The 23,315-nt window shown below is 38.8% G+C and overlaps 1 protein-coding gene across 3 annotated transcripts in view; it reads right to left on the reverse strand.

The window, feature by feature from the left end:
* The window catches only part of LOC117140914 (gamma-aminobutyric acid receptor subunit beta), a 34,733-nt gene that overhangs the window by 5,287 nt on the left and 6,131 nt on the right, over positions 1 to 23,315 (reverse strand). Inside the window, exons 3-10 of one of the 3 annotated variants that reach the window (XM_033304098.1) lie at positions 18,248 to 18,345; positions 17,882 to 17,949; positions 11,352 to 11,578; positions 9,920 to 10,002; positions 6,660 to 6,797; positions 3,793 to 4,077; positions 405 to 706; positions 87 to 317 (exon numbers count right to left, since the gene is read on the reverse strand). In XM_033304098.1, coding sequence (XP_033159989.1) covers positions 87 to 317; positions 405 to 706; positions 3,793 to 4,077; positions 6,660 to 6,797; positions 9,920 to 10,002; positions 11,352 to 11,578; positions 17,882 to 17,949; positions 18,248 to 18,345 — 1,432 coding nt within the window. Of the gene's footprint in view, positions 1 to 86; positions 707 to 3,792; positions 4,078 to 6,659; positions 6,798 to 8,278; positions 8,417 to 9,919; positions 10,003 to 11,351; positions 11,579 to 16,079; positions 16,214 to 17,881; positions 17,950 to 18,247; positions 18,346 to 23,315 lie in introns of those variants that run through there. The other 2 variants (XM_033304097.1, XM_033304099.1) reach the window with 2 other exon arrangements.

Consider the following 23,315-nt stretch of genomic DNA (forward strand, 5'->3'; position numbering starts at 1 on the left):
GGGGGTATCGAAATAGATTAGTAACTGTTTCTGGAGCGGATCAACCTTTTAAAAATCGCCGCATTATGTACGATCTTTACCTTTACCTTTTTTACTTTTCCCGGATGCAGGAGATGGGCTGGAACCGCTGCCTCCGGATCGCCACCGCCCTCGGGCGGTCCGCCCCCGCCTCCACCGCCTCCGCCACCGCCGGGCGGTCCGCCGCCCTGGCCCGGACCCGGTCCATGCGATTGCGGACCGCCGCGTCCGCCATTCACCGTATTCTCCAGCGTTCCGCCCTTGGAGTGGGCCTTCGGGTCGTGGACCTTGAATCTCACCTCCTGGAACAAGGGTCCCACTATCGAGCAACCGCGCGTACCAACGTTTTGTTGGATATTGGAAAAGCCGATTGGGCGGTTACTCACTGTTTGCTTGGGCGCATGCGGATGTCCATGGCTGTGGGCGTGGTGTCCATGCCCGTGGCCATGTTCCGGTCCCATGCCCATACCGACGCCCACATTGACCCCGCCACCGGGTCCTCCGGGTCCGCCGGGTCCAACGCCCACTCCTCCAGGTCCACCCACATTTGCATTGGGATTGGGATTCGCCTGCTGTTGGTTCGCTCCGTCGAGCTGTTGCTTTTTCTGTTCGGCTATCTTTTGGATCGCCATAAATCTTTGTTTTCGCATTTGAATTCGTTTTGCCATGTAGCCGACCGTGGCGTATTCTATTGATTGCGATACGATACGATAACGATTTTGATATTTGATTTTGATTGAACAGATTGCAATTCGAATATTCGTACAGATTTTGGAATTTTGTCGATGGATAGATAGTTTTTGATTATTGATGGACGGTTTGGCATACGATTTGGTGGTTTTTGGAGGGGGGGTTTTCGATTTGTTAGAATAGGTTGATATGCGGATGCAGTTGAAGAATTTTGAGTCGTGGTCGGTTGCCGCATGAAGTTCGGATGATATATTTTGTTGTTGTAGTAGTAGTTGTCAGATATATATAGTTGGATAGATTGTAGCATTGTATATTTGGTAATTTGGTGCGGGTGGGTTTCGTATACGGTTTCGATTTAATGTCGGATACAAGGAAAGACAAATAGAAAAACAAAAGAAATTTAATTTCCATCAAGAATTTCGCAATCAATTTTCAGTTCATTTTTGCACAACGTCTATAAGAGGTGAGCGAGGGGGGTATAGATTTGGGGGTGGATTAAGGATGGGGCTTATCGGGGGACTATATAGACTATAAGTAACATTTAGAGTCGTTTGAAGGGCAAATATTGCAGTGTTTCTGGTTATTTGGGGTAAGTGAAATCAAAAATTAAAGTGATTTTCTTTTCGTATCTCCATTTTAGCCAGGCAAAGGAAAATTCGAATAAAGCAAGTCTTGTGTGTGAGTGAGTTAGCAATATTCTAGAGAGACAGAGAAGGAGACAAAGTGTGTGTGTTGCTGTGTGAGTGTCTATATGAGTGTGAATGTGAGTGTCCGTGTTTAAGGCTGTTCTGGTTGTAGTTGTTTTGTTGTTTTTGTGAAATGAGTGGAAAAAGTCATTTGTAAGCCAAACGATTTATGTACACATTTATTCCTGCAGTTGAGACCATCATTCAAGGAAAATGTTCATGTGCGTGCCTTAAATGCAAATTCATCGAACAGGGTCGCCTGTTATAAAGGACACGAAAATTTCCAGCGTTTTTTCAATTCGATTTTTGTTTTGTAGCTGCTTTGTTCCTGGTTTTGAGCTTCTCTCGAGTTGTCATTATCCTTGGATATGTTACGGGTTCAGATTTCAATTGAGCGGTGTTTTTGTGAAGGGTATTTTCAAAAGAGGGGTTCTTTGAAATCGCATACTCGCCGATGAAGGTAAATAGAACAGGGGCGGAACAGCAACGAGTAACGAGTAACTAGTAACGAGAGTACTTACCAGCGAAAAACAAGGTAACCAATCGCTGCAAAAAGCCAATAGAACAAAAAAGAAAGCAGACTACGAATGATATCTTACCTAACCTCTGGAGGTTTATTATCTGGGTCGATTTATTTATATATTTTTTGTTTTTTTTTTTTGGGGCCATTTGGCAGCCTTCATGTCTGGGTCACCCCTTTAAGTGACCCAAACTTGAGAGCTCCAAATCGCAGATACTTGTATCTTTAAGATACTTTTTGTCGCACTTTCTTAGGCTCCCTTGTATTTTTTCTAACGGGGCTCAGTTGTCTTGTAGAGTCTTCGGGGGCTGCGTCTTCTGGCTGTTGATCGACGACTTGTTGAACCATATTTACAGTGTTTTGTGTCTGTTTCATATTTTTTCGTACTTGTTTTTTGATTCAATTCAATCGCGAGTCAAGCCAGGTGTGGCGCAGGGCATGCTGGTTTCGTTTTTTTTTGATGCGCTCCCTCTCATGATTTTTATTTGGTGATAAATATATATTTTTAGATCGTTCTACACGTACCCTGGTTTCGATTTTGATTTGGTTAAGGTGCGTTGTTATTTTGTTTGTACATTTTTTTCGGCTTGCGATTTTTGCAGCTTGCATTTTTGCATTTTGGCGGAAGCTGGGCGTATATTGATATCTGGGTACCATTTCAGGTTGAAGTGTGTTCGATTTGTTCGTCTCGGGTGCTCGAACACAAACTCAACCTGAGTCGGCTATTAAAATAGATGGGCATATGTACGAGCTCGTACACATGGAGAGGCTTTGCTTTTGTAGGATGGTATTCGGTTTATTTTTGTGTATCTTTTCTTTTTTTTCATTTTGGCTGAAGCATGCTTCGATTCTAGGTGCGAGGTGCAAAACAGTTGGGACAGGTGGGACGTTGGGGGTAAATTTTCGTGCCTTTACGCTCGATTCGCAGGCGCGTATCTATGAATTTGCATACATTTTCTTTGGATGATAGTATTTCTTTGTATTGAAAAATTAACAAGAACATACAAATACGAAAAAAGAGATTTGTTTCTTTGCAGTTTTCTTTTCATTCTTATTTTCATCATTTTTTTGCTTTTCTTGCTGTTGTTGCTGTTTGTTGGAGTTGTTGTAGTTGTGGGTGTAAGTTGTTGCTTGAGAATTGTTTTAGTTGTTAGATAGTTAGAGAGAAAATTAAAGTTAGCATTACGCGAGGTCACCACCGAAACTTGAGATACATATGAAGAAAATTTCAAAATTTACTAATTTTTAACAAATTGAATTTATAGAGAATTTAAATAGAACATATATCAAGCTTCATTTCATTTAGGCGTTTGACCCCTTTACAGTGCCTCAGGTGCAGTGCATTTCAGCATCCCTATGGATAGACTTTATCTGGTAGTTTGGCTCCATAAGAAATGCGAAACAGTTTTAAGTTTAAGTTTAAATAGATATTAAACTACTGTGGTTTGGGCAAAACTCAGCTGCGATTTCGCATTTAGCCAATCAGTTAAATATTTAGAACGCAATTTCCGAAGACGCAGATCGTTTTGCCGAGGAAACTAGTGTGTTTTCTTTTTTTTTTTTTGATGTATCTGCAAGATTGATTTGCTCAACGCTAAGCGTGGCACAGAAAGCTGGCAAAAGTGTGGTTTAAGTAACGAATAACTGAAAGCTGGCTCGGTTCAACTTGGCCAGTAATATCGAAATGATAAGGATATAAGAAATGATAAATTCGGAATCCATATGGATCCGCTGCCTGTGAGTGTGAGTGTGTGTTTGGTGTGAGAGAGATAGAGAGATATATGGGGAAAATCGTTTTGCTACTGGTTGGTTTTTCGCTCAATGGGTAGTCGGTTGTTTGGAATCGGTTTTTAGGGGAATCGGTAGTTGTTTGTTTACCCAGTAGACTGGCAAAGACCATAACGAAGCATGTTCCCAGATAGACGTCAATCGACTTGACGTACGAAATCTTTGGCAGCGCTGCATTTGTTGACGACATCAAAGTGGTCATTGTCAACACGGTTGTCACACCGAGCGCCACACGCGCCGGCGTTGCATTGCGATTGAGCCAAAATGATACCCATGATATAATAACGATCAGTCCAGAGGGTATGTAGATTTGTATAAGGTAGTAGCCCATCGAACGCACGAACTGAATTTCGCAGGCTAAACGCGAATAGTTGCCTGCCCGCGCCAATTGCGATTATTTTCGATTTCGATTATTTAGTTAATTTCAATTTCGATTTTTCGTTGCATCAGCGTGTTTTATGTTTGGAAAAAGAGAGAGAGAGAGAGAGTAGAGATGTATACAAATTTATTAGTAATTAGTTCGCTAAATGGATTTTATTTGCAAATATTTACAAACAATATTGGCAGTAGAGCTGGCAAGTAATCAATGGCATTGTAAGTTCTAATATTTTGATTTTTGTAGATATTTAACTTTAAGTGGAAGCCTCTGATTGCTTGTCAGCTTTATTTAATCGGTATTCATCACCAAAAAAAATACACAAAAATAAACTCGAAACTCAACAAGAAAAAGGTAACGTATTATTTAAAAATAAAATATATAATTAAAATATGAGCGCTTTTTTATATGAAATCATGATTGGCTGGCACCTTCCTGGAAACATTGTTAGTTTCGATCTATGCGACGCTTCGTTATCAGGCAGGCAATACTTCAATAAACAAATATATTTAAGTACTTAAGTATGGGCTATAAACGAAATGGCAAATTGTCAAGTCAAAGCTAGGTCAAGAACTAAACTTGAAGAAATATTCTATGCATTCCACATTTATCCTTGCAGAACGTCCACATTAAAATAGATGTTAACTGCATTGCAAATGGAATTGCATTCATATATAATTTGTTTCAGGTTTTATTAGGGATTATTCTGCAAGGATGTCCTCGCTTCGACTTAACCGAAGCAATAATCGTTGTTATTAGGAAATTAATTCAGGTTTTATTATGTAGATGGTTAGTCACAAATACTTTAGGAATAGAAGTGGCTTGCATTAAAATAACTAAAACTGACCGCAAATCTCAAGAAATAGTTAAATAAAAGTATACAAAATGGAGGCAGCTAGTCTAAGACCTAATTAGGAGCATTTGAATGGCCTGCAATTTGTGGCTATTTGTCTATAGTTATATTTATTTGGTAAAAGAAACTTTGTAAGATGAGAGCATGCTTGGGAGGGCGTTTTGTTTTTTCGATATATATATATATATATATTTGTTGGATATTTTAAACTGGTCATATGTAAATATATATATATTTAATATGTATAAATGGATTTGAACTTATCATTGTCGCTTTTTCGTTAATTTTGCAAACGTTTGAATGCTTTTTACGTATGTGAGTAGATTGAAATTTTAATTTATTTTGCATTACTTTTTCGATTTCGGATTTTAAAATTAATGCTTTTGTTGTAGTTTTTGTTGATTTACAATACAGAATGTTTGGTGTCGATTGTTCTTGGTTTTTTGTTTGATTATGCTAATGAGTTTCGATAGCGTTTTAAATTACTGGTAAATACGTTTGTAGATAGCTGTTGTTGTAGTTGGTAGTAAAAACTAATTTCAGTGACTAGTTAATAAAATTATGTGTTCCATGTGTGGGGGTGTGAGTTTGAGTATGAGTTTGGGTGTTTGGCAGCTTAAAAAATTGGTTGATTATGTTGTAATAATGTCAGGCATAAATCAAAAGCATGATTTACTAAGGAAAAGCCATATTCAGTTAAGCTTTGCTATATCGATTACTTTATGTTCTCGGTTTTTTATGCATATGATTAATTTCACTTTGTTTGTTTGGTTTTATAATACAAAGGTCGCTAGGTGAATTGTTTTTCAATCTCATATTGATTTCTCTTTAATTTAGTTCGATTTTGTTGTATTTTTTTGGCATTGCCAATGATGAAAATTGGGTTTGTCTGCTTCGTTTATATATTTTGGTTTCTGTTCTTGTCATGGTTCGCTGTAAAGTATGAACTTATGAGCGTTGAAATCAAGGCACAATCAACTGAGATTTCGAAAATAAAATGAAAGCACAAAGGAAAATCATACGATGAACGAACTAAGTCGGAAAATTGTTGCTAGCTTGTAACATGCGTTGAATTTGCGTTTAAAGATATATGAACAGTATCCGGTAGGTTCGAGTACGAGTTAAAGTGGGAAAAGACTAAGACTTGGTCTCAATCTATATCAGGCTCTCTGGACTCTAGACTATGAAGTGGGCTAATGTTGAATGCACTTGTTGATATAGTTAATATTATTTTTTTTAACTTTATTGCTTGGTATTTGGTATGCTATGGATTAGATTAGTTGATGAAACAAACGCTAGCTAAAATGGAAAATAAATTACGTAAAAAATCTTAAGATGCTTAACATGCATTTCCTGTATCGCGGAGCAACCCTGCTTGAAGCACTAACTTCATGATTGATTCAATCATTGAGTGCTTGAAGCCGGGTTCGATTCCGCCGATAGTTAGCCCAAGATATTTGGCAAGCCTGTGTTTTTTTTCTAGTTTTTGAATTTGGAGAACTTTGTACAAAATGCTGCTTGGAAATTATTTCGAATTGAGAAAACGAAAGGAGAAAAGAAATTATTGAAACGAAAAGCCTGAAGATTAGAATTGAATCGAAAACGCAAAATCAAAACGATATATTCATATATAGTAGTTATATATAGATAAGTCATCATCGGTATTATCGTAAATATATATAGGTAAAAGTAAAGTTTGAAAGAAAATCGGTAACCGTCTACAGGTACCTGTGGTAAGACTGATTTCCATAGCTCTTTGCCGATGACCCAAGACCTTAAATTGGGGCAGCGAAACCTCACTCGAGACACCGACCGAGTTGGGGCCTTCGTTCCATTTATAGCGGATGTCACGCATCGTGTAGCCGACTATATATGGTGTATATAGTTGGTTGTTGTTGTAGTTGTGGTTGTTGTTGTTGTTGTAGGTTGTAGGTTGTAGTTATGTTTGCAAGTTGCATTTTGTACAGTTTGGTGTTTAGTTTTTGGTATTTGTTTAGGCGAGTTTATAATACAGTTGTTGTAGTTGTTGTTGTTGTTGGCACAGTTCGGTGGTGAGGTTGTCGTTGTTGTAGACGAAAAATATGCATAAAACAAAAAATACATTTCGTGAGACTATTAATAAGTTCTATTCTATCATAGAAAATTTCATAAACAATTCAATACAATTCATTCGCAGTGTGTTTTCAATTCATTTTGGTTTTGTTTGTTATTATTTGGTTTTTGGTCTTCCTTTTTGGTTGAACATTTTCGATTTGGTTCGGTTGCATTAATAGTCTCATTCAGAACTTGTCGCTTTAAGTGTTGTTCAAAAATATATTTTTTGATTTATTCCATCGAGAAGAAACTCTAAGATCATTAAAGATTGTTCGTATATTACAATTGCGCTAAAAATGCATTATAATTGTTAGATTTCCATTGGCAAAGCGTAACTATGATAAAGATTGATGAGCTTTCAGTAGGCACGCTCTGTTCGACTTACAGCTACTGTTTGTTCTTATTGGCAGTAGTAGGGTTGCTTAAGACTAGAAAACTTATGGCTTAGCATATCTAATTGGTTTGGTGTCAGAAATGGGTGCTCTTGTGTCTTCTGTTTTCAAGTCTAAGGCTTTTACATTGTTTTCAGGCCTTTACTTAAGTAGTTTCTTAGCTTTTATTTGCGTTTTAGTTGCTTTTGCCTACCCAAGCAAACGAAACTGGACTCTCTTGCGACTCGAAACGAACTGAAATGGAAACGGAAACGGAAATGGGGAACCAGAAATCATAACTGCTGGGCCTAGCTAACGCTCACTACGTCACTAACTGCTGCTTTACTGATCGGTTAATCAAACGAATAGAACGTATAAGCCAAATAATAGATGAATAGAGAATAAACAACAAATCAACGAGTAGTCACAACAGAGGTTAGTAGAGGACACTTCAAACAAAATATATATATTTATGTTTATATGTGGTTTAGATGGGAGGTTGGTTCGATTGTTTCTGGTTAGTAGCACAAGTTACAGTTAGCACTCGATAAATAGAGATATAGTTAAATATATTTATTGGTGAAGGAACAGTAGAAGTAGACGGAAATGAACAAAAAACTTCAATTGGTTAGAGGTGCGTGTTTCGGTACTTGGATATGCGCTAACCCGTTTATCGGAAACACAAAAACAAAATACGATTACGAAAATCCATTACGACAAACGCAAAACGGATAAAAGTTCATTGAAAAATGCTCGTCAAAAACAAAGGAAATGGTAAGTGATTATATTCATGTTTTTTTTTTTTTTTTTTGCATATATATAAGTATATATATATACATAGATTTTTACGATTTGGTATGATTTTTTAATGTATGGGGGTACCTGTGGTTAGGTTTATTTCGGTCGCCCTCTGCCTGTGTCCCAAAACTCGGAACTGCGGTAGTTCGACCTCACTGCTCATGCCAACACTACTCAGTCCATCTCTCCAGAAATATCGGATATCTCGCATCGTGTAACCGACTGCATGTTGTTGAAGAACATTGTTGTTGGATTGTTGTAGTTGTTGAGTTGTAGTTGTAGTAGTTGTTGTTGTTGCAAAAAGGGGGTTCAGTTGTTAATTAATTGATGTTATTGTTTGTTTGTTCTGTTTTGGGTTTGGTGTTGGATGGTTTCTGGGACTTATACACAGAATACTTAACTCACACACTCGATGTTGGTTCGGAATAAAGAGAGTCTTATAAATAGGGTGAGTGTGGGTGTGGCACAACTCGAAACCGATTTCTGTGGCGAGTTTTGACAAAGAAATTCATATCGAACGTATATACAATAGATAGATCTTAAGCAAAAGCGTGCTGTGTATGGGTTTTGACTTACAGTATATGTAGTATAATAAACTTAGGATTACAGGGGCTTAAAGGGCATAACTCGAGTTAAAGACAGAGGCAAAAAAGATGTATCGTTTTCGGTTTCACAAGAATCATCGGATATTATTCATGGGCTGGAACCTTCTGCGGTTGCTGAAATTGAGAAGGCGACCGAAAACCAACCAATCTTCTGCATGATTTTAGCGCCATGATATTGTGAACTGTGGATAGTGATATATTATAGTTACTGTTTGCTGGTTGATAGCTGTTGGGTAGAACATTCGGGTAGATGCAGATAATAATGCACATGAACTGGGTTTGCATGTGACACTTGAACTTTTATTCTTCGGTGGTTTCAAAAAACAAACATAAATGACCAAAAAGTATCTGAGGTGGGGAGGGGCAAGAACTATTTGAGTAATTGCATGAGTTGGTTCGTTGGTGGGGCGTGGGGACAATTTTGATTGAACAAAATATGCACAATGAACTGAAAATAGATATTCGAACGTAAAATCAAATCTATTGAGAGCTAGGATTTAAATTCAACTCCTTGGCGCCTAACCTCTGTCTAAAGACAATTAAATTGACGTAAATTCAATTCGATTTCCTGCTATTTGTGGCAACATAATTGCTCTGTTCACAATTGTTCATATCAAAGGCGACTTAATTGCTTTTTCCTTCTCAATCGAATTTGTTTCGGGCGTGTAAGTGTGTGTGTTCTGTATCTGTGGCACTTAAAATTTACTTGCTTGCATTTCAATTGTTTCGGTTTGGTTTCTTTCACATAAGCTTGTTTTCGATTTTCTGCCCACACCGAACAAACAGCGCACGGCCTTTGCTTGAGAGTTGAGCTCGGCATTTTTGGAGTGGCCAAAACTGAGTGCAGATGGTGGCTAAAAGGTGCAGGCTACTGGCTAAAATAACAGGTAATTGCAAAGCTCTCGACAACACTGAACAATTGCGCAATTTTCTGGGCCAAAAATCACTTCATTTTGGCCACTCCCCTGCCGACATTCTGAATGAGTTGGTTTCTTGTTCACATTTTGGTTATTTCTGTTTCATATGGTTCATTGACAATTTTCACAGCTTAATCATCATAATTTCTTGTCGTTTATTACATGGCTTAAAATTCATCAGTAATTCAGATCAATGTACTTACAGCTTTCGATTTCAATGTGGCACAGCTGGCGATCCATGGGGAAATATTGTAGATTCATCGGACACGATGCGGTAATAGTCAATCTAAGTGGATTATTTCACATTTTTTTGGGGGGGTTTTGGGGAAAGAGAGATTATACGATTAGTAGCGAATTCATGGGCAACCAGGTGTACATCAACAAACAAACGAGCAGAGGGTTTCAAAAAAATTACATACTATTTTATATACACACAACATTTACGAGGTTCTGGGGACTGAGGGTATTCAAGTCATTACATACAGAGCGAGTTCAATTGGATATGAGCTATTTGTTAAATATATTTTTGCTGCTGTTTTTTATTTTGGTAAGTGAGAGATACTTTGAGTGGCAGTTTAGTTGAGATAGTGATTGGCTCTTACGCAGGGTTTAACATTAATTGGCTTACTTAGTTGTCGTTGGTTTAGTTGCTTAGAGTTGCTTAGAGCTACGAAAACTAAACGCTACTCATACTTATTGTGGCTGTTGCTTGGTCTTTTTTTTTGGTGGCTTCTGGGGTTTTGTGGCGATTTTGGACAGATTCTTGTTTAAAGGTAGTAGAAAAATGAGAGCCCAGTAGCCGAGCTACTGCGGCCAGTCAAACCTTTTTGCGGTGTTAAAAACACGTGAGACAAAAGAAGGTACCGTCATGCAATCCCTGGATTTCGATGGTTGTCGTCTAACGATTCTTGATCTTGATTCTTGTGATTGGTATGGGGGAAATGCGTTTGTATCTTTCATGAGCCACACAATTGGGGATGTCGAAATGATGGATAGTATAGTTCCATTCTATCGATGTTATGAAATGATTTATGTTTTCATCAGCCAATTGAGTACAAACGTGGCCAGACGCATTTTTGAAACCGTCACATAAAATAAAACTTAAAATTGAATTTCAAAACGATTTCCAGATAAAAATCGATAAAATCGATAGTATCGAGAGTACAATCGCACAGTTTGCACCTCTAACCGATGACTTTCATGAAATGTACAATTCATTAAGAGCTGCTTCGCTCGAAATGTGCCAACTTTCTTTCACTTTCACTTGCCAATTGAACTCACTTGATTAGTCTTAATCGCTTGGAAGAAAACTGTTTTTCGTTCTGTAGAAATTTTCCATTTTCAATTCGATTTAGTAAATTACAACATCGATTTATACACACACAGAAAAAAAAGAGTTAGTTGCAAAAAGGGCCAAAAACGATAATTTTAACGATAGTTTAGAATGTTTGAAGTATTTTTTTTTTTTTGGTTGGTTTGGGGTTAGTTTTTCGGTTTTGTTTTGTTTTTTTGGATGTAGGGTTAGTTGTAAAATAGTTAAATACACATACACATATACAGACAATTAAAAATGTTAATGTTCGCTTTCATTGAGAAAGTAGAGTTTGAAGTTGCAGTAGTTGAGGTGGTTTTTACCTAATACTTCTTGTTATCGATCCAGAATGATGCACACGTATGAATTCATTACTGGTTGTTGCAATGTGAAAATATGATTGTTTTTCATTTACAAAAAAGGTGTCAGGTACCCAAATATTCTTAATGAACTCTGATCCAACCGATAGTGTTTCTACACCAGGTCGTTTTCTATACGCTAAACGAGGATCGGTCCAAAATTGACGAAAGTAAAAATCCAATGTGAAGTCCTATTCAATTCACAATTTGATTCAATTCGATTCGGATTCGACACGATACGGTTTTCGTTAATTGGGGGAAAAGGTAGCAAAAAGAGATTGAGAGGTAATTCATATTAGTAAACATTGGCAGTGAGAACTTACGTAACTAGTTAACTAAACGACTACTAACTAAACTTCTTGTGTGTTCAAAAATATATTCCAATCAACTAAAATAAATTCATAGAGAAATCGATAGAGAGAATTTGTGAAAACTAGGCAGAAAGTTTTATTCATTTTGGGCACAACAGATACACTTAACAAACACGCGAGGATAGAACTTGCGTCAAATGGAAAACAAGGAGAATTCATAACGTGCAACAATTTCAAGTTATCAATTTATGCAGGAAGATGGGACATAGGGACGCGGGACTTCAGACAACATGCAATAACATCGAATTGAATCTTTATACAGAGTATTTTTTTTAATAGATCACTGAGATCTTTAATGAAACTAAAAAGAAACTGAATTAAATGAAATTACTAAGCTTATTTACATTAGAAATAGAAAGGGGTCTTGGGATCGGGTAAAGCATATAAGTAGTACAGAAACCTCTCACAAATATTCGTATGGATTCGTTGCTGTGATTGTGAAGTAGCTTGGCATTTTTCTGGCTACTAAACAGGGATTTGTTGGGTTATTATTACTAGACTACTACGGCATCTATGGCAACAGGCTGGCAGATTGTTATTTGTACGCTTTATACAGTATACAGTTGTATATCGTTGGCTTTTTGGCTTGGCTCTTTTGTTTCAGCTGTTCTTGTTCTGCTTTTTGTGCCCGAAGCTAAGCGTTTTTGGCTACGATTGGATTGTTTAGAATCGGAGTCGATAGGGGGATTGGATTGGATTGTAAAACGACAAACAATTTGGCTGTGTTTGCTCTGTTTGTATCTGTGTGCTTTTGTATCTGTGGGTGGTGGGCGGCTGTGTGTGTGTGTGTGTATGGATAGTGTTTTTTGGGGGCTTGGGGCGGATAAGGACAACTACTCGAGTTGTTTCTCTCAGTCTTGCATATCATTATCTTCAAGCGCGTCACGTGGCCGACAAGGAACCAAAAATTAAACAGGAAATCATGTAAATGTAAATGTTAAAGGTAAATGCAAATGCAAATGTAATAATAATAGTTGTTGCTGTTGTAGTAGTAGTAGTAGTAGTAGCAGGTAATAACATTTGTAAGTAGTTATAAATATTTATAGGGCGCGCACACTGCTTGCTTTTTGGGTACTTTGCCAGTACTTTAACGCACGCTAAGTGGTGCTAGCTGATACGAGTCTACATGGCGTATACGTATTTTCTAAAAGGCTATGTGTTTTATTTATGCTGTGAAAATTGCACACGGTTCTCGTGGTTTGCCTGCAATCTTCTCCCGGCTTTATTCTAGCAGATTTGGTTTCCACTCGGCTTCTGGCGCGCCCAGAACAAAAACTCAAACACAATTTGAACTTAAAAACGAATCAAAAACTCAAGCGTAATCGAAAAGGAATATAAAATTTCGTGTGGATTATGCAATTTCCATAACTCTGTTTTTGGGTTGGTGGGGTTTTTGCATTGCAAAAAGGGTTCTAAAAGGGTCAACCTGGATTTTCGTACTTTTATATTCTTGGCACACACAAACTCAACTCTAAATACGAATACTTATGTGCATGGCGGTATTTATAGATGGTACACAATTAACCCAAAACGTGAGCGGGTCTATCGAGTTGTTTGTGTTCTTTTTATATATCTCGTTATAGTATACCATTTACAATTTACATGTGTATAGATATGTGTATGTGCTGTATGTATATTTCCGTTTTTTGCTGTTTTTTTTTGGTTGTAACTTCATGTCATGTTGATTTTAACTGGCTCGCTGCTCGCCTGAGTTTGAATTGGATTGGACGCGTTTTCTTATGTAAATTTGTCCCAGTTTTTACAGATGAAAAATTGTAAGATATACTCAGGATCCACAAATATTTTTGAACTTTAACCATACATTTTTATTTTAATTCCGGAAAATATATTTTACTAGTATTATTTTTATTTAACTATGTCCTTCTGTCCGTGAGTCTGTCTGTCCGTATGACTTATATGTCGTTCCCTCTTTTGTGTAAGCTTATTTATTAAACTTATTTGTTTCACAAATGATTTAAGAATAATTAAACCGGATTACAAATACTAAACGTTTTTCAATCGAAATTTTTCGTTTCGCTTTAAGGATATTCTCAGTGTATTTGCATGGGAATCTGTTACTGTGGCTATGTGTGTGTACGCGTGTTGTTGTTCTTGTTTCGGTTTGGCATTGGCTCAGTTTATTTTTGAATTATTTTCATTAGCAGCGTAGAGATTCTGTTTTGTTACCGGCTCGCAAAATGTGGAAATGAAAAATTGTCATGTAAGAAATGATCGGGCTGAAAATGAACATGTTGTTGTAGTTGCATTCCTGTTGTTGCTGTTATCCTTGTTAACGTGTTTTCTGTGCTGGATTGTTTTCGGCAGTATGTTCGTGTTTACGTTCCTGTTGGGCATGTTATTTTCGCATAAATTGATTGCCAAAGCCAAACTGTGCGATTATCTTGGTTGTATTGTGTCATACGAACATTTCCTTAAGGCAAAACAGTGAGAGTGTATTTTATTTATACGTGTATGCAGCAAAAGTGCAGCGAAGTCTGTGTTCGTGTGAGTAATTCCCTATTAAGTGCAGTTGTTGCACCCTGTTTTTTGTATCCTTTCCAACGAAAGTATTTGAGTATCTGCGAATACTCTTGTGCGCCAATTGATGTGATTATTTTTCATCTGTGAGATGCTCTCTATTTGTCACACTAAATGATATAAATGTATTAAGAAAGTCTGTCAAGAAAAACATACGATACTAGAAATGATGACAAGGATTGAATCAAACAAATGAGTCTCCTGAGGCCTACGATTTGGTAATTTATGTGAATCTATCCCAGAGGCTTGTATTTTGTTAAATGATTTTGAAAAGTTTCGTAGAAAGAAATTAGAAAAAACGTGCGACGTTGAAAAAAAAGTTTAATTTTATAGAAATTTTTTAGAAAATAATGGAATATCCAATATATTTTTTAGAAGAAGTTTTAGAATATAATTAAAATTGATTGATATGTAGTAACGGCTTTCCTGATTTAGCTGGCGAATAGAGATAAATTAAGGAAAACGAAAACACAGAAACAGGCATAAATAAGTAGTCCCTTGTACGAGATGGCTAAGTCCATATATCGTTTGACGAACACATCGACACCGAGCTTGAGTATATGCTATGGATTATATGCTGTGTGGATTATGATATTCATTCATATTCATCTTGTTAACAAATACGCATGCGCGCAGCCCTTGTCAATGCGGCCGCTGTGATTAATTTTATTTAATTAATTTTGATATTTTGCATTTGACCAGATCACAACAAACATAATGAGGGTAATATGAGAGTATAGGTATGGTGGATATATGTATGTATGAAGATGGCATAAATATCTCTCGTTTCTCTGGGGTGGAGGGGACCCATCATAGTGTCACTGTGTATGTGGGTTGGGGAAATGGATGAACTTTGGCCGTAATGTACTCGATGGGGCGATAAATAAAGATTTATACAGCAATTAGATTGATTGACTTTATCGCAGTTATCCATGTTATCCATAAAATTCCGAAGTGGATGGATGCGATGGAGACAAAGAAACGCAAAAGGCAACAAACTCAGGATGAACAAATGGAAATGGCATTTCAAAGCGTCAAACTCGTAGTTGAATAATAGATAGAGATAGCGCGAGTGTGGGTGAAAGAGAGAGCAGCACTTGGTCTGGGCTCAAAAATTAGCTCAAAATGTGTATAATTTGGGGTAATTTCAATGTAAGTACGTTTGTATATATTTCGGTTTTGCATTGTTCTGGCCGAGAAGCTTTTGAAACGGAACAACAAACAATTTGCGAACATCATGGCCTATTGGCTAACATTGAAACAATAAACACAAAACGAATATGCAACATTGGAATTTCATAGTTGGCAATTGCATTGCAATAACGATTCGTTTCACACAACATTTAATTGGCAGAACTTTGTATATATATATTGGTATATGTATATAGATATTGGTTTGCAGTTGGCTTTGAATGGTCGAAAACAAACACAATCTTAAGTGAATCAAAGTAATTGTAATAAATTTGTATGTCTGTTGCCAATTAGCGAAATTAAAAGGAGAACAAATGCTAAGACACAAAATGAGCTTTAAGCAACAGAGACAGACATAGAGAAAGAGATAGAAACATATAGTAAAGGAGACAGAGATATTTATAGAGAGAGAGCGAGAGATAGTTACAGGTTAGAGAGGTAGAGACTGAGAGAAATTAAGAAGTATACGAGTAGATTTATGAATTTTTTTGTTTGCTTTTACCAAAAAAAAGAGGAACATTTGTTTTGTATCTGTGGATAATTGTTGTATTTTTTTTATTTGTATTTATGGCATATATTTTTACGTATGTACCATTAGAACTTCCGAAACCGAACTGATACTGAGGACATACATTGTGACGCCAACCTCCACAGGGGGACCTGCAACATATACACACACACGGATTGATGGAATTTTCATTTTGCGTTTGGTATGGTTATACTGTAGTTGTAGTTGTTGTTGTAGTTATTATTATTGTGGTTGTTCATGTTAGATGTGGCTAAAACCCAAAATATGAGAACTGAAACACACACACAGCGGTACGAGTAGTAACAATGGACGCAGTACGTTGACATATTTTATTTTCGCTGCCTACTTTCGGGCGCCTTTCCTTGGGCTCGTCGGGTGCTGTTTAATTTCCATTAGCAAAATTAAATATATAAAAGGTACGGTTAACACTTAAATTGGCAAGCGATGTGCATTGCTTTGCTGTTGTACTGTTTTGGCTGTCTATATTTTTGTTGGTGACTAACTAAATTTGTGTTTGATGCTTTTGCTTCTGTTGATTGCACGCGCCGAATGAAAACCAAATCAGTTGACTACTCGAGGTTCACATTAATGTTGTATATTTTGTATGTATTTTCAGCTATACGAATAAGAGTTGCAGTAGCTCATTTAAAAGAAAGTATTTCAAAAACAAAGGCGCCTAGTAAATAAATATTTATTTGAACTAGTGGATTATTTGGTTTTGAATAGCGGATTCACACACCATTTTCGTTTGCATTGCTTATTTAGATAGAGATTTTTGTATTTTGTATTTTGGGTATTGCGATTTTTGGCAGCAGTTGGGTAATGAAATTTATCTTGAAGCTTGTTATGAGTTATGTGGGCCTACAAAAAAGAAGAAGACGAAACAATACGCATGAAGTGAGAGGCAAGAGTTTTGCTTGGAATGTGAGGGTTTCGAGATCCGGAAGGGGTACAATGTTGATGGATTGTTTGTTACTGTGGCTGTTGTTTGTATGTGTGAGGTTTTTCATTTTTATTTTTGTTTTTTCTTTTTTCTTTTTGGGTAATTTTGATGTGCTTGGCCAATTAGACATACACAAACACACACAGAGTTAAAAGTAACGGTGAGCACAGGAGGAAGTCATTTTGTAGAGCTTAAGGAACATAAAAAGCTTTTTGCCAATCGTTGGTTTTGATGGATTTGAGAGTTGACATTTAGTTTACAATGTGTTGACGATGTGAGAGAAATATCGTGGCAAGTACTATAACATTTGGCCCTATTATTCTGACTTCCGGGTTCGTATGGCTCGTCAGCTCCTAACAAAGACCTTGGCTAAAGTATTCATTTGAGGAAATGAATGCGAAATTGTTGGGAAAAACACTAAAACACAGCGGCTATAAAACGAACTAAACATTCGAAAGAGTTAGAGTTTTTGAGAGATTTAGTACCAAAAGGGTAACTGATGTGGAAATAATACCATATAAATAGAAGGAAACACAATAGGTACGGGTGTGGATAAGATTCGCAAATAACGCTTTCAACTGGTGTACTTTGGTCAACGGTTAGAAATAATAGATCGTTCTATCTATATAAATATATATAAAAGAGTGTTTGGAGAGAGAGTTCATACAAAGCAAAACAGTTGAAACATTTGGTAGTTGGTAGTACCACGGAAATCAGGAAATCAAGACTTTGTGTGTGTGTGAGTGTGAGAGAGCAACAAACTAATGCGTTTAGTGGTACGAAAGGAAATCAAAATTCGAAAGAAAACTCCAACAACAAAGACCAAAGACAGAGAGATAGATTTAGGAGTAGATAGATAGAGATAGAATGCGAGAGAGCGCTTAACGATAATAGAAAGGTACAAAGTTCAATTAGTTTGTACCATTTTCACTTCTGAGAGCGAGCTGATCGATAGCACATACATGGTGACTCCGACTTCGACAGGAGGTCCTGCAAACACGTATGTTATAGTAGGTGTTATATAGCTAGGTACGGTTAAGTTTAAAGGATTAGTCTAGTGTTAAAGTTCTCGGATCCCGGATAGCGATAGCGGATCCCAGATCCCACATCTCAGATCCCACTGGGCCTCAACCTCCCTATAAATACTGGATACACTTTGGATACCGGGCTGTGCCCCCACTTGCGTTTCGTTCAAGTCGCGTTGCGTTTTGGGTTTGCTCTTTTGCTTTAGCTTTCGCTGGGTAAGTGTAACTATTAAGATTGGGTGTCCGGAGATTGGTCTACTTACCACCGTAATTGGGTCTTACTCTTTTGTCGTAACTAACACTAAAGGAGTCGAGTATAGCGGATATGTTTACGTCACCCAGCATGCTGCCACCGCCAGTCCTGCAAAAGGAAGGGGGTATTATTTAGTTGGAAATAGTTATAAGTTAATTAAATCTACGAAGAAAGGGGATAGGCATGTTCTTCTAATTGTGCAATTTAATGTATAACCATAAATATATCGGTCATAATTATTGTTTTAAATATATTTTTAATACTTCGACTTGTACCTATGCAATTTTGGAGCTAAATCTATCTTTATAAAGTAAAACAGAGTTAAAAAGTAATTTCTACAAAAGATCGAGCCCGTATTTCAAGAAGATTTTCTTTTGTGAATTTATTTAACAAAATTATAGATATTCTAGGTTAATAATATATATGTATTTGGGACGATTGCCCATTTGTTCGTGGCATTTGTTGCTGTGCATCATTTCCATATGGGACGTCAGCGTTTCCTGGAAAAGCGACTGACAGTCGACACAGACATTGCGTTCGGCGGTCGTTGCAGGTTAAGTGTTTATGTGGCACTCTGTGTGGGTGTGCCACTTTCGCTTTATGCGGCATCAAGTGCGCCCCCAACACGAGCGTCTGTATGTATGTATTATTTATTGCATGTGCCTGGCAATGAAGGCACACACATACGCCAGTTGCCAGTTGGCAGTCGCCAGGCACTTCAATGCCTGTTTATTTGCGTCTATTCTACGCTAAACTGTGCTATTAAAGCGCGTTTGTTGTTATTCCAACTCTGCGAAAGCCATTGGATACACAGCGCTCGGGTCTCTGGTCGCAGGACTCACAGCCCAGAGCCCAGGACTCAGAACACAGCACACGGGCCTCAGTAGCCGGGGTGAGCAAAATCACAATTTAATAAAAGTTGCGCCTGCAAATAAACAGAAACCCAACTTTTGTCTCTCGGTGTGCGCCTGCGCGTTTTTCGGAGCTCAGTGTCTCTTTTGGCTTTCATATATCCTGTTTGCCTTTCATTTGTATCGGGAAATATATATATATCTATATATGAACATCTATTTATGTGGGAGAATTTTGCCCAATTTGCACATTCGCATGTCAATTGTTGTGGCTGATTTGCTGATTTGATGCGATTTTAATTTTGCAGCTCACAAAAGTTGGCCATAATTTTTCGTAATCAAGCCTGGGCGTGCCGTGGCCCACATTCTCTCACCGCTCTCCCCCGAATTTCTCTCGTCCTTTCCCCGTTTTCCTCTCTGGCTACGCTTGAGCTTTAAGCCAAGTCGATGGCGGGCCCATTGTGTATACGCAGCGTGGGCATCAAAGCGAAAGCCGACGGCAAAAATGGCAGCCTATTTATAAGTATGTATGAAAATACCCGCACCCAGTCTATGCGGTTTTATATTTCGGGCCTCTTGTCTGATGTTGATAATGAAAAAGTTTTGATTGCTATTTGATTTGAGTTTTTGATTGGGCTTGTGAGTGTGAGTACGAGTGGGCTTACGAGTACAATGCTGCGTATGCGCAATGTTCATTGTTACGGGTTACGGGTTACGGGTTACGGTTACTGGCAACTTCCAACACTTTCCGCCTCTCGCCGCGCTAGCCATTAAAGTTTAATTTATGCACTGCTGCTACTTTTGCTGGCAGGTGCTGTCAATAAGTTTTTGACAGCCTGCAATAAAAATTACTTGAAGGACGCGCCAAAAACTTTCCGATTGCTCCGCTTATGCCGCTCCCAAGGCGGAACGTGGCGTATACGTAATATGCAAATGTGCTCCTGCCACGGCTAAGTGAAACTAATATTATGCCCGACGTATTGTCAAATAATTTATGCAGCCCAAGTTTGCTGTGTGTGTGTGTGTGTGTGTGGCATGCTTGTCGTTAAGTGCACTAGAAAATGTCAATAGGTCGTACTTGAGGCGTCAAATATTTGCCTATTGATCGAGGGTAACTAAAGAGCACAAAAATACGAGAAGAACCTCGTGTTGAGTTGGCAGTTGCCAGATGTGCCGCCACACATTTTACTACACAGAAAGATAAACTAGTATAGTCGGAAGCTAGTAACCAAAAGATTGTTTAATAATAATTATGTATTACATCTTTTATAATATTAAACCAATTTATTGAATATATTTAGCCACATTTAGGCTATTAATATTCTATTTGCTTTTGTGATACTCCCTTAAGCTCAGTTTCTTTTTCAATTTCCTAAAACTGTCGGGGGCAAGCAAAGTCAATACCAGTCTTAAAATATTCATGTTAGGAAAATTACCCAATTGTCGGTGCATTTTCACTGTGTAAGTGCACATTGTTGTAGCTTGCAATTAGCCGCTTGCACGTAAGTGGGTAACAATTTGAGTTTTTCCAGCCAGCTCTCAGGACGGCAGAGTGACTTGGCCAACGAAAACAGCAATAAAGGAGCAACAACTGGGGAAAGCGGCTGGGCCAGGAGCTGAAGGAGCAAAAGGAGCAGGACCACAAGCAGCACCAGCAGAAACAGGACCAAAACTCACAACTAGAACCCCAACTGTAACAAAACCAAAATGCAAAGTCATGCGCACGACAACCGAGCCCAAAACGTGTCGCCTCAAGTGCCACGCCATCTTATCGCTGGCCACAGTTTGTTGCCTTATCATGAGGCACTGCACGTTTGCCACACACATATATATAGGTGTGTATATATGTATGTACACACGTATATACGTGGGTGGGTGTGGCTGGTCAGTGTGCCAGTGTGTGTGTGTGTGTCTGTGCAAAAGCAAAGCTGTGGGAAATATTGTCGTTATTGTTTGTTGTCGTTCTCGCTGTCGCTGTCGTTTTTAGTGGCACTTTGAGTGCCAGCCATTACGTATACGCTGCGTTGGACACGCGCCATTGCATAAATTCAAGTGAAACGTTAAAACAAAGCGGAAATGCGAAAACTACTAGCAAATATTATCTTTCTTTTAGCGTTTTCGCAGTCTTTGTCTTCATCTCCGCTGTCTCCGTTTTTTCCCATTTCCCTGTTTCCCCGTTTTTCCACCAAGGATTTCGTCCTGACAGCTGCAGGGACTGAGGCAAACGCCTACGCCGAGATAAGCAAAAGTTGGTTTAGGCCTTTCTGCTGCGCAGTAAAGAACCCGAGCAAATGTCTATGGGTCGCCCATACTTTAGCCTTCAGCCTGCAGCCTCCAGATTCCAGATTTCAGCCTCCTTCTGCCTTCTCGGGGGCAAGTGTGAGTAAGCGTTTTTTAATAAAGTGATAACTTGATGCCTGACAGCCGCCTGACAGTCGCTAAAAATAAACACATCCGCTTAATAAGCCAGCAGCCAGTGAGCAGCCAGCTCCCGGGACACACAGGAAAGCCGCTCGGACATGGAAACATTAACTATTATGGGCTAGCCCAGCAGTGGGCCAGCGTGGGCCACGCCCCACTTTATGGACTTGTTAAAGCCAATTTCAGACACACTGGGAATAGCTAAAGTATCCCCACAATGGCTTATAGCCTGGGCCCGTTGGCCCATATATTTTATGTGTTATGATCAGAGGTATTTCTCTAGTCACTTAGCGCTCAAGCTGCTTTTAACTGTTCAAATTTGGGAATGATATATTCGATATATATATGATAATAACCTTTGCCTATGATTTAAGGTAAAAGTTAATAATTTGTTTACTTTGAACCATAAAAAATGTTCTTCCTCAGGGTAAAAGGTTACTAAGTGGGCAAAGCACAAATTGATTTCCACAAATATATTTTTTATCCAATATTTTTTTAATAATATTGCATTTTGACACTCGAGATCAATAGCTGTTTATTCCGTTCTATTCTTTCGTAGAATTTGCACTCGTTTGGCCTTTTGATTAAATTAAACCCCATCCTTATACCAAATTCGAACTTATGCGCCAGCTGAGCGGACGAGGTGAGGCAAATGCATAAAAAATTGAATTGCATTGGCGAGTCCTTGACATTTTGCAATATAAACAGCAGGCTGGCAGGCGATGGTGACTCCGATGGCGATGGCGATGGCTAAGGCGCGGATATCTCTCGCCTCCAGGCGGGCCAATAAAAATAGTTGCCCGCTCGAATTGTATTTGCTGGGGCAAATGTGAAAAAAATTAGACCTGCCTTGTGTCGGGGCTTTATTAAATATTTGAAAAGCAGATGGAGGCACAAGTGGAATGGCGATTGGCAAAACACAGACTCACATACACACACACACACACTCATGCGGGGAAAAAAGGAGGCTGGCCCGCTGCCTGCCTGTCTGCCTGCCGTTTGTAGATATTTTCAATCATACTCAAAATGTGAAGGAACAACAATTTACGCTCAATGACACTCGACGGCGAGCTGTTGACGCTGCTGCCTGCCCCCGAGTGATGCAGCTGGCAAACTCAAATAGTGGGGCAGGCATTCAAGCAACCAGGCAGTCAGGCAGCCAGGCAGTCTCCTTGTTGGACGCGAACCCGGGTGGTCTTTGCTTTTGTCGCTGCCACTTTAGCATTATCTGCTATCAATAAATTCCCAGTGAAGTGGGCACTTGTGTGGCAAGTGTAGCACAACGGGACACCCAACGGGGGGCGGCAGCCTCAGCAGCCTTAGCAGCCCTAAAGCCCAGCAGCCCATGCCGCACAGGAAGTGGCAGCGTGTAAAGTGAGCAAACTGTGTCGCTCTGGCCTTTAACCTTTTGCTGGGCCAGGGACTGACTGGGATTGGGACTAGAAATGGGATTGGGGTGAAGAGGCTTGGAGGCTAGGGGGCTAGGAAGCTTGGACGCCCTGGAACTTTGACTCGGCAAGGCTGTCATTTTGTGTTGCATACTTTGTGGCGGCGCCTGTGCAATGTTGCATGAAAAAGTAGCGTAAACTTTGCTCCGCTGAATGTGCCTTTGCCATTGCTCGTGCCTTTGCCATTTTGGCCCAAATAAGCGAACAACTCAGCTGTGCCTGTGTGTGCCGCCTTGGAGTCGCTTGACTTTTGCCGTCTCTCTTAACGCCACGACATTTTCGATTTTGGACTTCTTGTTACGCTATACTACGCTATATAAGCCACATCATGCCACGTCGCGTGTATCTCCGTGTCCTC

This window comes from Drosophila mauritiana, chromosome 3L, assembly GCF_004382145.1.
Source record: "Drosophila mauritiana strain mau12 chromosome 3L, ASM438214v1, whole genome shotgun sequence".
Classification (NCBI taxonomy): Eukaryota; Metazoa; Arthropoda; class Insecta; order Diptera; family Drosophilidae; genus Drosophila; species Drosophila mauritiana.